Here is a 13,420-nt window from a genome sequence, read left to right as displayed (position 1 = left end):
TTACTTGACTCCAAGTCCGGGATCCTACCCAACACGCGCCTCATGAAGTCCACATCGTCCCAGTTTGGGGCATACACATTCACCAGCACCACCCGGGCCCCCTGCAGCTTGCCACTCACCATTATGTACCTGCCCCCCTTGTCCGCCACGATGCTCCCCGCCTCAAATGCCACTCGTTTACTAACCAAAATTGCCACCCCTTTGGTCTTTGAGTCTAACCCTGAGTGAAACACCTGTCCACCCATCCTTTCCTTAGCCTCGTCTGGTCCACGAGCTTTAAGTGCGTCTCTTGCAACATGACCACGTCCGCCTTCAACCCCTTTAAATGCGAGAACACGCGGGACCGCTTGACCGGCCCATTCAGGCCCCTCACGTTCCATGTGATCAGCCTGATCGGGGGGTTGGCCACCCCCCCCATCCTGCCGACTAACCATCTCCCTTTTTCGGCCAGCCATGTGCCCCCGTTTCCCGTTTCTAGCCCTCCCCTCGGTGGCCCCCCAGCCCGACTCTCCATCCATTCCCCTCACCTGGCTCCCCTTCAGTCAGCACAGCAGCACCCCTCCACCCCCCCCCCAACCCCCCACCCGACCCCCCCCCCCCCTCTGCCAAGAATCCGCTTAGCTCTGATTTCCCCCCCCACTATATTTCCGTGAGTCAGCTCACCCATGCTGACCCCGGCCGCTCCCGCCTCTATATGCCGACCCTAAACTTGTTGCGTCCTTTGGGCCACCCAGCCCCCCCCTCCCCCGCAGGGTAGAGGGGCAAGCGTCAACCGGGACCTTCCCATGTGCCGGACAACCCGTCCCGGGTGTTTCCCGCCCCCTAAAACCAAACCCCTGAAAAACAAAACAAACAACAAAACCACCAACCAAACTGGAGCAGACGAGCAAATAATCTTATGCTTTACCCGCCATCCTACCCTCGGTCCACCCCCACCCGCACATTTCACCCCCATACAACTGTCCCTTAGTTCAGGTCCAGCTTCTCGTGCCTGATCCGACATATCAAAGTAATGGTGCCTGTCCTGGTATGTTACCCAGAGTCTCGCCAGATGAAGGAACCCAAACGTCACCCCTTTGCTGTGGAGGACGCCTTAGCCCGGTTGAACCCTGCACGCCTCCTCGCCAACTCAGCTCCCAAGTCCTGGTAGATGTGGATCTCGCCGTTCTCCCACTTACTGCTCCGCTCTTTCTTCGTCTGTCAAACGATGAAACCGTATCACCATCGCCCTCGGTGGCTCATTCACCCTCTGCTTTCTGGCGAGGACCCTGTGTGCCCCATCCAGCTCCAAGGGCCGCAGGAAGGGTCCCCAACATCGTGGTCACGTACATGTTCGCGTCCGCCCCCTCCGCTCCTTCGGGAAGGCCCAGGATCCGCAGATTATGGCTCCGAGACTTGTACTCAAGGTCATCCAGCCTCTCCTGCCATCTCTTATGTAGCGCCTTGTGCGCCTCCACCTTCACTGCCAGGCCCAGGATCTCGTCCTCATTCTCCGCCACCTTCCTCCTCACCTCCTTGATCTTCTTCTCCTGCGCCTTCTGGGCCACCACAATCTTCTCCATGGAGGTCAACATCTCTGTTTAAAGCTCCATAAAGTAGTTTTTTAGGAATTCTTGTTGTTCTTTGGCCCACTGGGCCCACACCACCCGATCTTCTCTGGCCGCCATATTGTCTTCCCGGACCTTCTCGACCTTTTTCCCCATGTTTGCGTGTCTGCCGGCCCCACTCCTAGTTCTCTCCATGCAGCACCGGGGGGAACATCTCCAGCGTCCGTTCCCACACTGGTCTCAGCCTCCAAATGCCGCCGCCTTCCCGTTCAGCGGCCCGAAATACCGATCTCGGCGGGAGCTGCCGTGAACGCGCGACCTAGCAGGTCATGGTCGCCACCGGAAGTCTCTCATGATAGTTTTGTTAATGAACTTAGCTTCTGTGGTCTCTGTGAAATGAAATTAAATGAAATGAAAATCGCTTATTGTCACAAGTAGGCTTCAAATGAAGTTACTGTGAAAAGCCCCTAGTCGCCGCATTCCGGCGCCTTGCTGCTGGCCTGCCTTGGTCTGCTTAAAAAGCCAGCGATTTAGCCCTGTGTGCTAAACCAGCCCCAGGACACTACAACATCCATCCTGATAACAAGAATCACAAAGAACACCACATCTTCCTCTCTCAACCAAAATTGACAGTGAATTGCCTATATGGCCATTCATCTTATTGCTGTTTGTGAGGTCTCAAGCTCAAAATGTCTGTCGCATTTATTTCTGTAACAAAAGTTAGTGTACTTAAAATGATTCCTGGTTTTGGGATGGGAGTGGGGGGAGATTGGTTGGGAGGTATTTTTTGTGTCTCTAGTGCCTGATTTTTGAGTGTGAAGGTGAATGGGAGAAAGCAGAAAAAACAGAGAATAAAGTTAATTCCAATTTCCCCTCTGATAGAATTTTACAGTTGGCCTTGATTTAGGCCAACAATTTTGCTGGAAATAGGCAGGCGCATGACTGTTCCAAAAAAAATCAATGTCCTGTAGCATCTTTAGCCCTCCAGTGACATTGTTGCTGTCACCAGTTAGATTCCTGCTCGATGATAACCCGCCCTGCCATTCGTGGATGGTACAGGAAACGGTCATGTCCAAAAGGTGACCTAGACTGCACCACATGTGAGCTTCATCTGTCTACTTGATGCTTGCCTGGGACTTGTGAACAGTTTGTGCTATGAGATTCATAGCTATAGAAACTGAATCCACTCAAGGTGGATTTTGATTGCATTATTTCTGGCTAAATACATACCCAGGCTTAAGATGACATGGCAGCATGCCTTAGCATTTGTTTTTCAAATTCATCAATTTTACATATGCTTGTGAGAGATTAGTGTGAGCACAGGAAGAAGATCTATTATCAGTTTACTGATTTGGCAGTTTACAGCCTTCAGGAGAACCTGGATTGAAATAAGGGGGCGATGATGATTTAGTGGTAATTTCACTGGAATAGTAATCGGGCGGCTCAGACTAATGCTCAGGTGACATGGATTCAAATCCCACCATGGCTGCTGGTGGAATTTCAATTCAGTGAATAAAACCTGGAATTGAAAATTATTCTGACAAAACTGCCCCTAGTTTAAATGCCAGCAATACCCACACACCATCAAAGAAGAAAAAAAAGTTGGTGTCGCTGTTCCTTCAGGCAATGCCTTTGGGCCCTTGAATTGTATTTTGTGCTGAACATCTGCAGTCTTATCCACCAATTTATGCACCATGAACAATAGGTGATGTATGCTCGGAGCATTGCTCACATGACTTACAAATAGCAGCCAAATGCTGAGTGCCTTGAAGTCCTCGTCAGTTGTCTGCAGTTCTAACTCTGAGTGTTTCTGTCCCAGAGTACTGCTGTGTGTACTATTATCCACCAGGAAGCAGCTCTATTACATATTCTAGCCATGCCCAACCCACCCTCGCCCAACATTGCAAGCACGCCTCCAAATTTCCAATTTTGAAGGTTATAGTTGGAGGCCATTGTGGGTGACCTTACCTTCTTGCAGATGGGTTACTACTTGCGCAGTAATAGGAAGTGCCAATTCTATTTTGTTGCCAGCCAAATGGAAACATCTTTAAAAATTGAAGCCCGTGGGATCAAAGTGGCTGTGATAGTGTTGATACTACATTGGCGAAGAGACAGAGAGCAGAGAATAGTGGTGAATAGTTTTTTTTCAGACTGGTGGGAAGTATATCATGGCATTTCCCAATTGGTGTGAGGACAACTGGTGTGAGGGGTGAATATTGGCAGAACATTCAGAGAATTCCAGGTTCATTTTTTTAGAATGATGTAACAGAAACGTAAATGTTAGCGTGAACTAGGACATTGATTTAAGACTCGTGAAAAATGTTGCCTCTAGCAATCCGACATGAGTACCTGACTTATGTATCATTTCAGATCCTATGCACTGTACTGGACCTTCAGTGCTGGGGGAAGAGTGCTCCCAATGCAGCAAGGAGTGGAAAACTTGTCTGACGTGTCTGCTTCACGCCTTTATTGGTTAGATGAGGAGAAAAAGCTCCTCAACCTTGCCCGATGTCTCAAACTCAATCTTATAAAAGCCACTCCTAATACAACCAATATTACCTTGGGCGGCACGATAGCACAGTGGTTAGCACTGTTGCTTCACAGCGCCAGGGTCCCAGGTTCGATTCCCGGCTTGGGACACTGTCTGTGAGGAGTCTGCACATTCTCCCTGTGTCTGCGTGGGTTTCCTCCGGGTGCTCCGGATTCCTTCCACAAATCCCGAAAGACGTGTTTGGTGATATGCATCACTGTAAATACACAAGGGGTTAATGTAAATACACTACGACTAAGTAAACACTAGAGGGAGCACCAGAGATGTCATGACATGCAGACATAAAGCTAATGAACACATAGACTAGGACACGACCAATGGCCAATCAAGAGGTGACACTACCACAAGGGGGCATTACAGAACCCTTATATAAGGACAGGGCACACATGCTCTGTCTCTTTCCACAGGTGACACAGAGAGTAGGACAGGGGCAGATCAGAAGCATCTCACCCACCACATTGGCTTAGAGCAGACTGGTTAGTTAGATGGAGTTACGATAGCAAGATTAGCAGGAGAGTTGAACTCGTAGAGATGTGCTAATGGTTCAACAAATGAATTTACTTCAAAGTCTGGAGTATCTTTTAGTCAAAGCTGCATCGAGTTGCAGCCTGTGTTATCCCAGACTACATAACACAACAATGTGCTGTTAGGTGAATTGGACATTCTGAATTCTCCCTCTGTGTACCCAAACAGGCACCGGAGTGTGGCCACTAGGAGATTTTCACAGTAACTTCATTGCAATGTTAACGCAAGCCTACTTTGACAGTAATAAAGATTATAATATAAAAGATTATTATCTTTCCATATCTCCTCCTAAACATCCTTCTGGCTTGTCTAAGACTGGGAATTAGTCTCTAAATATGAACATTGTGTGCCCTGGGAACCAATGTGCTACCAAAGAAATGAGATTTCCATCACATTAGTCTTGGCTAGATTCAGGTCCAGGATATAACGCACCTTAATACTGTGTTCTCAACTTCACCAATTTTCCAAATGCTTGTGACTATTACTGAAGTACAATCTGCCTCTCTGCCATAGTCTGTCCAGGTGGTATTGCAGCTTCCACCAGCACGTTTTTGAGCAGCTCAGCACTTTGAGAGTCACTCTGCTGCCCTTGGCACTAATTCTGCTGTTGAATGAGAACTTGTTTTGATATTGCACCTTAACATAATGAAACGTCCCAAGGTACTTCACAGGAGCAGAATAAAATGAAAGTATGACATTGAACATCATATTGGGTCAATAGCAACGTTATGCTTTCCGCCTCCATATTCTCCAGACCCACCCTCACAACATGCCAGCTCTCTATACATCTTGTGAATGAATCGTACATAAATGTAAGAATGCAAGATGACTTAATTATGTTGTTTGATTTGTGCTTGACTTTTGTAAAAATTTACCTGTTAAATATCTTTGGAATAATTTACTTCGCAGGATGTTTCCATTCATGACCTCATTAAACAACTGGATATACTTGGGGATAATGGGGTAAGTGTTTATTTTTCCTCACTAAGTTGTATAAGAAAATTGAAATTTTATTGTTGCAACTTCTGCATTTATGTAAACGATTTGTCCAGTCTTGCCTTGTATTATGAATATTGATATTGCATTGCTATCAACCCATGATTCGTTTGTCAGTGACTAAACACTGCCATCCATTGCCTGGTGAGGAACTGCAATTGCAGGTTATTCCTCCCCCCACCACCCTCCACCACTTCACTGAGCAGACTTCGAACATTTGGCTTCTACCGCCTGCCAGTCCTGGTCCTTTCTGACCACTCATCAGCATCAGGATTGGCAGGCTGCAGCCAGAGCACTCTTGGGAAGCCCACTGACTCCAAGCGAGTACCATCCAAAATTGCCCTTAGTGTTGGGTGGGGTTACTGGGTTATGGGGATAGGGTGGAGGTGTTGACCTTGGGTAGGGTGCTCTTTCCAAAAGCTGGTGCAGACTCAATGGGCCGAATGGCCTCCTTCTGCACTGTAAATCCATGAAATTCTATCAGGGCTCTGATCCATGACGTCTGTTGGACATTGATGGAAGTTAGAGGTGGGGAGGGAGCTGTACTGATGTCTGGAAGGAAATAAGCTGGACTGGCATCTGGACTCCATTTGTGGAGCTTGATGAAGTACTCCTGTTCCTCTGGACACGGTAGCAATTGTTGGTGTTCTTCACCAGCTCTCCCTAGTGACTCCATTTGAAAATGCACACATGTGGATACCCAAATATAAATGGCAAAGCTGATACCCACATCCCACGAATGAATTAAAAAATAAATAATATGGGTGCAATGCATGTGCAGTGACTGACTAATAAAACAAACCGTTGTTAATGCAGGGCAACAGTGGATGTACTGTGGGTAACTTGGGTAACTCACAGTCACACAGGGTTGTGCATGCAAATGTGCTTTTTGTTTCCTGGGAAAATAATATTCTGTAGTTATTTGTTCAAAATGAAAATGGGATGTTTGAGTTTTAAAAAGTAATCAGTCTTAAGCAGTTCAATGAAACATGTCACCGAGGAACACAGTTGAAGCACTGCTATCCTTATGCATGAAATACCAGTTATCCTTCCAGCAGTGCTTCAACAAAGGTTGTGTGTGTGGGTGTGCATGTGCGTGCTCGTGCATTTGTGTGTGCCAGCATACATGCAGGAGGGGGAGAAAGACATTCCTCCTATGTCAGGATCTGTACCGTGCCACCTTTTTCAGTGTACCTGGTGAGTACCCATTTTATCTCAGTTAACAAAACCCTGATGAAAATCGACAGGACAATGAAATGGCACCTGAATTCCACTTTTAAACATTTAGGCCTGTGCCTCCAGCTGTAATATTTAAACACTACCACTTATCCAATGCTGAAGGGGGGGAATTAAATTTGATCTGCGTAGCCACGGCAACAAAACAGTAGGGCACTTTGATGTTTCTTAATTACATGTTGCAACCAGCTCATGGTATATTTTCTGTTGAAAAGTATTGTATCTATGAATGGAGTTTGCGTGACGTAGGCTTCAAATAAACAAAGCCTGTGTGTTCCCGCAGGACGTAATCCCTGCCGAGATGCTTTAGGTATGTAACAGGACTGAATGCAAGCATTGGTGGGGATATCACTGGCTTATATTTCCAGTATTCCATCCAGTAACATTGGGATAAAAATCAGGGGCTGTGACCCTGTGTTTCCTGGCCCACATTGGGACAGTTCAATCAGGGAAATATGTGCCTTATGTTTTAGTTTATGCTTAAATTTGTGAAGTTAAAAAAGACGACTGATTTTTTTTACCTATATTAATCATGAGACATTTTGCAGTTATATTGCATTCAGTAATATGTCTGGAAAGATTTTGAACTGTTCCTTTCATCCTAGGGGTTACCATTGATTAAAAATGTAACTAGGCCAGCCACATAAATACTGTGGCTACAAGAGTAGGGCTGGATTCTTCCACCCCGCCCGGCGCAAGATTGCCACGGGCAGGACGTAGACCATTTAAAGGTCCATTGACCTCGGGTTATTTCCAGTCGCCAGGCGGGCGAGGCCTGAGAATCCTGCCATAATTCAGAGGCTGGGAAGTAATTCACCTCCTGATTTCTCAAGTCTGTCCACCATCAAGAAAGCACAAGTTAGGAGTATTTGGAATAAACTTGCCTGGATTAGTGCAGCTCTAACAACACTTACTCATCACCATTCAGAACAGTCTATTTAATTGGTACCCCATTAAACATTTATTCCCTTCACAACCAATGCACCCCAGCAGTGTGTACCATTTACAAAATGCATTGTATCAACTTGAACAGCACTTTCCAAATCCACTACCTCTCCCTAGTGGGACAAGGGCACTAGCACCTGGAAACACCACCTTCAAATCACACACCATCCTGACTTGGAAACATAACACTGTTCTTTCACTGTCGCAGTGTCAAAATCCTGGAACTCCGTTCCTTAACAGCACTGTGGATGTATCTACACCACATGGAATGCAACGATTCAAGAAAATAGCCCACCAACACCTTCTTGAGGGCTGTTGGGATGGGCAACAAATGTTGACCTTGCCAGCAACATCTTCATCCCATGAAAGAATTAAAATATATATTATTGATCTCTCTATATAGTAGACATGTATTTCAAAATACAACATTTATCTTATAATATTTATTTTCCAGAATCTAAGAAATGAAGAACAAGTGGCAATTATCCAGGCGAGCACAGTGCTGTCTCTAGCAGAGAAGGTAGAGTTTGATATTTGTTTGTACACCTTTCTGATTCTTTGAGGAAATTGCACTCTGAATAGGACTTGGAAAGATTTGTGTTGTGCCTCAGCCATTTAACAAAGTTCCTCTGAAAAGGTTACATGTTAAACTCAAAGCAATGAGGTCCAAGGTATCCCGCTCCTAATAATTATCTTCCAATTCCCAGGGCAAAGCTTATGTGTGAATGCCTGACAGCTTGCATTTGAGGTAATTTCGTGCCCCAGCACTTCGAGCAGGAAGTGGCACTAACAGGAGGCAAAACTTGATAATTCATGGGTGCGCAGTCTGTGATATCCCAGATTGCTCTTTCTGAGTTCTGTTCCCCACTGGGATCTTCTACTGTCACTTTGATGGGTCCTGTTTTCTGGGAGCCACATTGCTCAGTTGGTTAAATGGCTGAAGTGTGGTGCAGAATATTGACAAGGCGGGAGATAGTTTTTGGGACCTGCCTCCTCACCTTGCCCTGTATCATACATGGGTCATGATTAGCAACTTTCAGATCAGGAGGGCTTCACATTGAGAGAGAGAGTTGCCTGTCCCCTGATATCAACTCCGAGATGAGCCAGATTTCTCTTCAACATTATTAAGAACTGAGGGTCCCACATAAATCTCTTCACACAGCCCTTGGCCTCATTCGACCCGACCCCACCCTCCAGCTGCTTGCTCAGGCTGAAGCCAGTTGCGTGAAATTTCAGTCTCTGAAGTGGAGTTCTCAGTAACTCTTGAGCTTCACCCTACAAAACACTAGCTTATCCAAATGATTGCTGCCCTCATACTCACCTGTAATAAAGGTCATTCACCTCTCACCGCAAATCCTAGCTAAGTGTTGAATCGCTATGATTATTTACAAATCATTTCATGGCCTTACCCCACCATACAACTGCAAGTCAGGACTTATCCTCCAATTTGCCAACACATGTCCGTGTTATATCTGCCAACCTGCCCTTCACCCTCGTTGGTGGGACCTTCATCTTTCCTGGCCCCACACTCTGGAACTCTCTCCCTGAACCCCTTAGCTTCCAATCTGACTTTCAGAAGCCTCTTGAATCCTGTCTCTTAAGTCATCTTAAGAGACAAGGGCAGCACGGTAGCATTGTGGATAGCACAATTGCTTCACAGCTCCAGGGTCCCAGGTTCGATTCCGGCTTAGGTCACTGTCTGTGCGTAGTCTGCACATCCTCCCCGTGTCTGCGTGGGTTTCCTCCGGGTGCTCCGGTTGTGCAGGTTAGGTTGATTGGCCATGATAAATTGCCCTTAGTGTCCAAAATTGCCCTTAGTGTTGGGTGGGGTTACTGGGTTATGGGGATAGGGTGGAGGTGTTGACCTTGGGTAGGGTGCTCTTTCCAAGAGCCGATGCAGACTCGATGGGCTGAATGGCCTCCTTCTGCACTGTAAATTATATGATAATTCTATGATAATCTCCTCTAACTGTTCACCTTTCACACCATAGCCTCCATTCCCATTCTATTTAGTCCTCTAACCAGTAACTTACATGAGACAAGAGATGACCCTTTGTCTCTTCAGTTCGTCCATCATTCACCTTCCCCCAACCCTGTCCCCACTCACGTGTGACCTATCTCCAGCATGTGGAACCTTCAGATGGTACTTGCTAATCTGCTCAGGATTGTAAATTGCTGTAACTTCCTCTTTGTATCCTCTCAAAGTTTCCTATTGCCCCACCTGTGCTGGCTGTTTGTCTGATCAGTTAATCACAATTTAGCTAAAGAAATTCTGCTGGGCGGCACGGTGGCGCAATGGTTAGCACTGCTGCCTCATGACGCTGAGGACCCAGGTTCGAATCCCGGCCCTGGGTCACTGTCTGTGTCGCGTTTGCACATTCTCCCCGTGTCTGCGTGGGTCTCACCCCCACAACCCCAACCCCACAACCCAAAGATGTGTAGGGTAGGTGGATTGGCCACACTAAATTGCACCTTAATTGGAAAAATTATTTTAAAAACTTAAAATTCTGCCAGAATTGCCTTTTGACTTTATTGGGGTAAATTTTGATGTTGAGCACCAACAGCAACAACTTATATATAGCACATTTAATATAATATCCCAAAGGCACTGCATAGCAGAATTACAAAACAAAGTATATCACTGAGCCACATAAGGAGATAATGGGCCAGATGATCAGGTGCTTGGTCAAAAAGGTCTTAAAGGAGGAAAGCAGGATAGATAAGTGGGGAGGTGTTTGGAGGGAATTCCAGAACTTGGGCCTGGACAACTGAACGTGTAGCCATCAATGGGTCAAGTGTTGGTTTTTTAGAGGACAGCAGTGATGACGGCAGATCAAAAGGTCAGCGGGAAAACCCCTGAAAAGGGAGAACCGCAAACCTATCGACTAACATGGGAGCCTGGAGGGAAAGTTGGGTGATCATCAGATTCACGGCAATTGGATCGAGCGGGTGGGCCTCATGGACAAGATGAGCTCAGAGAGGGCATGAGGCAGAGTTATGAGAGCATCTAGAGAAAGATAAAAGTTCAGAGCTAGGACAATAATGAACATTAAAGTGAGTTTGGCAGGCGGTTTTGTAGAAGGGAAAAACATAGCAGGCTGATCGTTTTGTTTCAATCTTAGTTGCAAAGACGTCCAAGTGCTCCTTGCACTTGTTTTTGGAGGCGGGAGTGGAGTGGACAGGAAGGAGAGGTTTAAGAAGACCGTATAGAGTCAAGAAAAGATACCAGAGTTATCTTTGTATTCAGGATGATTCAGGAATATTGAGTAATTGTAGCAGATTGAATAAGGCCTAGTGATGTTTTCAATGGGCCCAGCCATATCTGGAGGTGGGTGGCTAAGTCAGTTGTGCACTTTCAAGTCAGTGTCCATTGGACCCAGAGAGCAAGGATGAGAGGTGTTCCTAAGGGAATGACCAGGGTGAAAGGGAGTCATGGTTTGAATTAGGACAACAAACATGGAGACAAGGGCATGGTCGATCAATCAATGGCTGCAGAAATGTTGTGATGAATAGAGGGCCAAAGGCTGTATGGTGGATTTTGAAAGGCATGTGTAAGGAATGAGGAATAGCTTTCTCCAGGGACAGATGCAAAGGAGGTATGAGGTCAGGGTGCGGAAGAGGAATGTGAGTGGTAAACGATGCAAGGAAGTGATCCAAGATGCAAGACAGGTGGTACTGGATTGGCTGCCTTTATACCCTTCTTAAACTCTATAAAATGTTTGAGCAGTTTTATTCTCACACTACAAGATAACTTGACAAACGATATTATGTGTACCTACTTTTAGTCAAGAGCTTACGGCAATATCTCAGTGTAGAGTTTGAGTGACGAACCAACTCAGTTCCCACAACCATGTATAAATCAGAAACCTATAAATAATACTTATATATTAATACTTATAATAATACCTGTGATAAAGTATAAATAATATTTGGTCTCTTATTTATCAAGTGAAGTGCCCAAATGGTGGCGGCATGGTAGCATAGTGGTTAGCACTGTAGCTTTACAGTGCTAGGGTCCCAGGTTGGATTTTCGGCTTGGGTCACTGTCTGTGCAGAATTTGCATGTTCTCCCTGTGTCTGCGTAGGTTTCCTTCGGGTGCTCCTGTTTCCTCCCACAAGTTCCGAAAGACGTGCATGTTAGGTGAATTGGACATTCTGAACTCTCCCTCCGAGTACTCGAACAGGCGCCGGAATGTGGCGGCTAGGGGCTTTTCACAGTAACTTCATTGCAGTGTTCATGTATGCCTATTTCTGACAATAAAGATTATTATTAAATGCCATTTTGCACAATGGTGTTTTTCTGTTCCACGTTTCCTGCAAAGGTCCTGAAAAGCACTCATTAATTCTCACTTTGTAAGTATTCAGTTTGAAAGTGTTTCAAACTATATTCTCTGAATAAATCAAGACTATGGGCGTCATTCTCCGACCCCCCGCCGGGTCGGAGAATGGCTGTTGGCCGCCGTAAATCCCACCCCCGCCCCCGCCGAAGTCTCCGGTACCGGAGATTGGGCGGGGGCGGGAATCGGGCCGCGCCGGTTGGCGGGACCCCGCGTCCAATTCTCCGTCCCGCCCAGAAATTGCCTGTCCCGCCGGCGTAAATCAAACCTGGTATTTACCGGCGGGACCAGGCGGCGTGGGCGGGCTCCGGGGCCTTGGGGGGGGGCGCGGGGCGATCTGACCCTGGGGGGTGCCCCCACGGTGGCCTGGCCCGCGATCGGGGCCCACCGATCCGCGGGCGGGCCTGTGTCGTGGGGGCACTCTTTCCCTTCCGCCTCCGCCACGGCCTCCACCATGGCGGAGGCGGAAGAGACTCTCCCCACTGCGCATGCGCGGGAAACTTTCAGCGGCTGCTGACGCTCCCGCGCATGCGCCGCATTTCCGCGCCAGCTGGCGGGGCAACAAACGCCATTTCCACCAGCTGGCGGGGCGGAAATCCCTCCGGCGTCGGCCTAGCCCCTCAATGTTGGGGCTAGGCCACCAAAGATGCGGAACATTCCGCACCTTTGGGCCGGCGCGATGCCCGTCTGATTGGCACCGTTTTTGGCGCCAGTCGGCGGACATCGCGCCGTTGGGGGAGAATTTCGCCCTATGAGTATGACAGGTGATGTTATCAGTCTCTGTTCTGGTGCTCCAGTTGTGTGGATTTACGAGAGGTTCATGAGTGGCGTGCTCTAGTGGTCATGGTGTAGAATTGGCAGTGACGTTTTCTCTTGCTTCATGTGGAATGTTTTAAGAGCACTTTTTTGGGTGTGCCTCAAATCGGGCTGTCAGTATTAGCTGGACATATTACTGGAGGATCTATCACATGTCATCCCACTTCCAACTGCCCCACCCAGACAACCAGCCATTCTTCGCCATCTTTTTTAAAATTTGTAATTTGTTGTTTTAATCCCAAACCTCCCAAAGGCTTCACTTTCTGTGTCCATTTGTCACTTTTTCCTCTGCGCTAGATTACCAAACAATATTAAGCAAATGATTTGCAGCTTCCTTTCCCTGTCCAGTTTTTCCTGGCAGGGTTAAGAGGTGTTCACTCCTCAGTGTTCTGTCTCTAATTGCCCACAAATTCAGCTAAAACTAAAAGAAATCCCTTCGCTCTGGAAAGTGACCCCTTGTTACTAAG

At 47.0% G+C, this 13,420-nt stretch overlaps 1 protein-coding gene across 2 annotated transcripts in view; it reads left to right on the top strand.

Moving 5' to 3' along the window:
• Positions 1-13,420, top strand: part of LOC140426776 (janus kinase and microtubule-interacting protein 2-like) — a 388,630-nt gene that overhangs the window by 325,091 nt on the left and 50,119 nt on the right. For both annotated transcript variants that reach the window (XM_072511933.1, XM_072511934.1), the window contains exons 16-17: positions 5,533-5,586; positions 8,255-8,320. In XM_072511933.1, coding sequence (XP_072368034.1) covers positions 5,533-5,586; positions 8,255-8,320 — 120 coding nt within the window. The remainder of the gene's footprint in view (positions 1-5,532; positions 5,587-8,254; positions 8,321-13,420) is intronic.

This window comes from Scyliorhinus torazame, chromosome 7 (genome assembly GCF_047496885.1).
Source record: "Scyliorhinus torazame isolate Kashiwa2021f chromosome 7, sScyTor2.1, whole genome shotgun sequence".
Lineage (NCBI taxonomy): Eukaryota > Metazoa > Chordata > Chondrichthyes > Carcharhiniformes > Scyliorhinidae > Scyliorhinus > Scyliorhinus torazame.
Note: the sequence above shows the minus strand (reverse complement) of the source record. Positions and strands in the feature narration are given on the sequence as shown.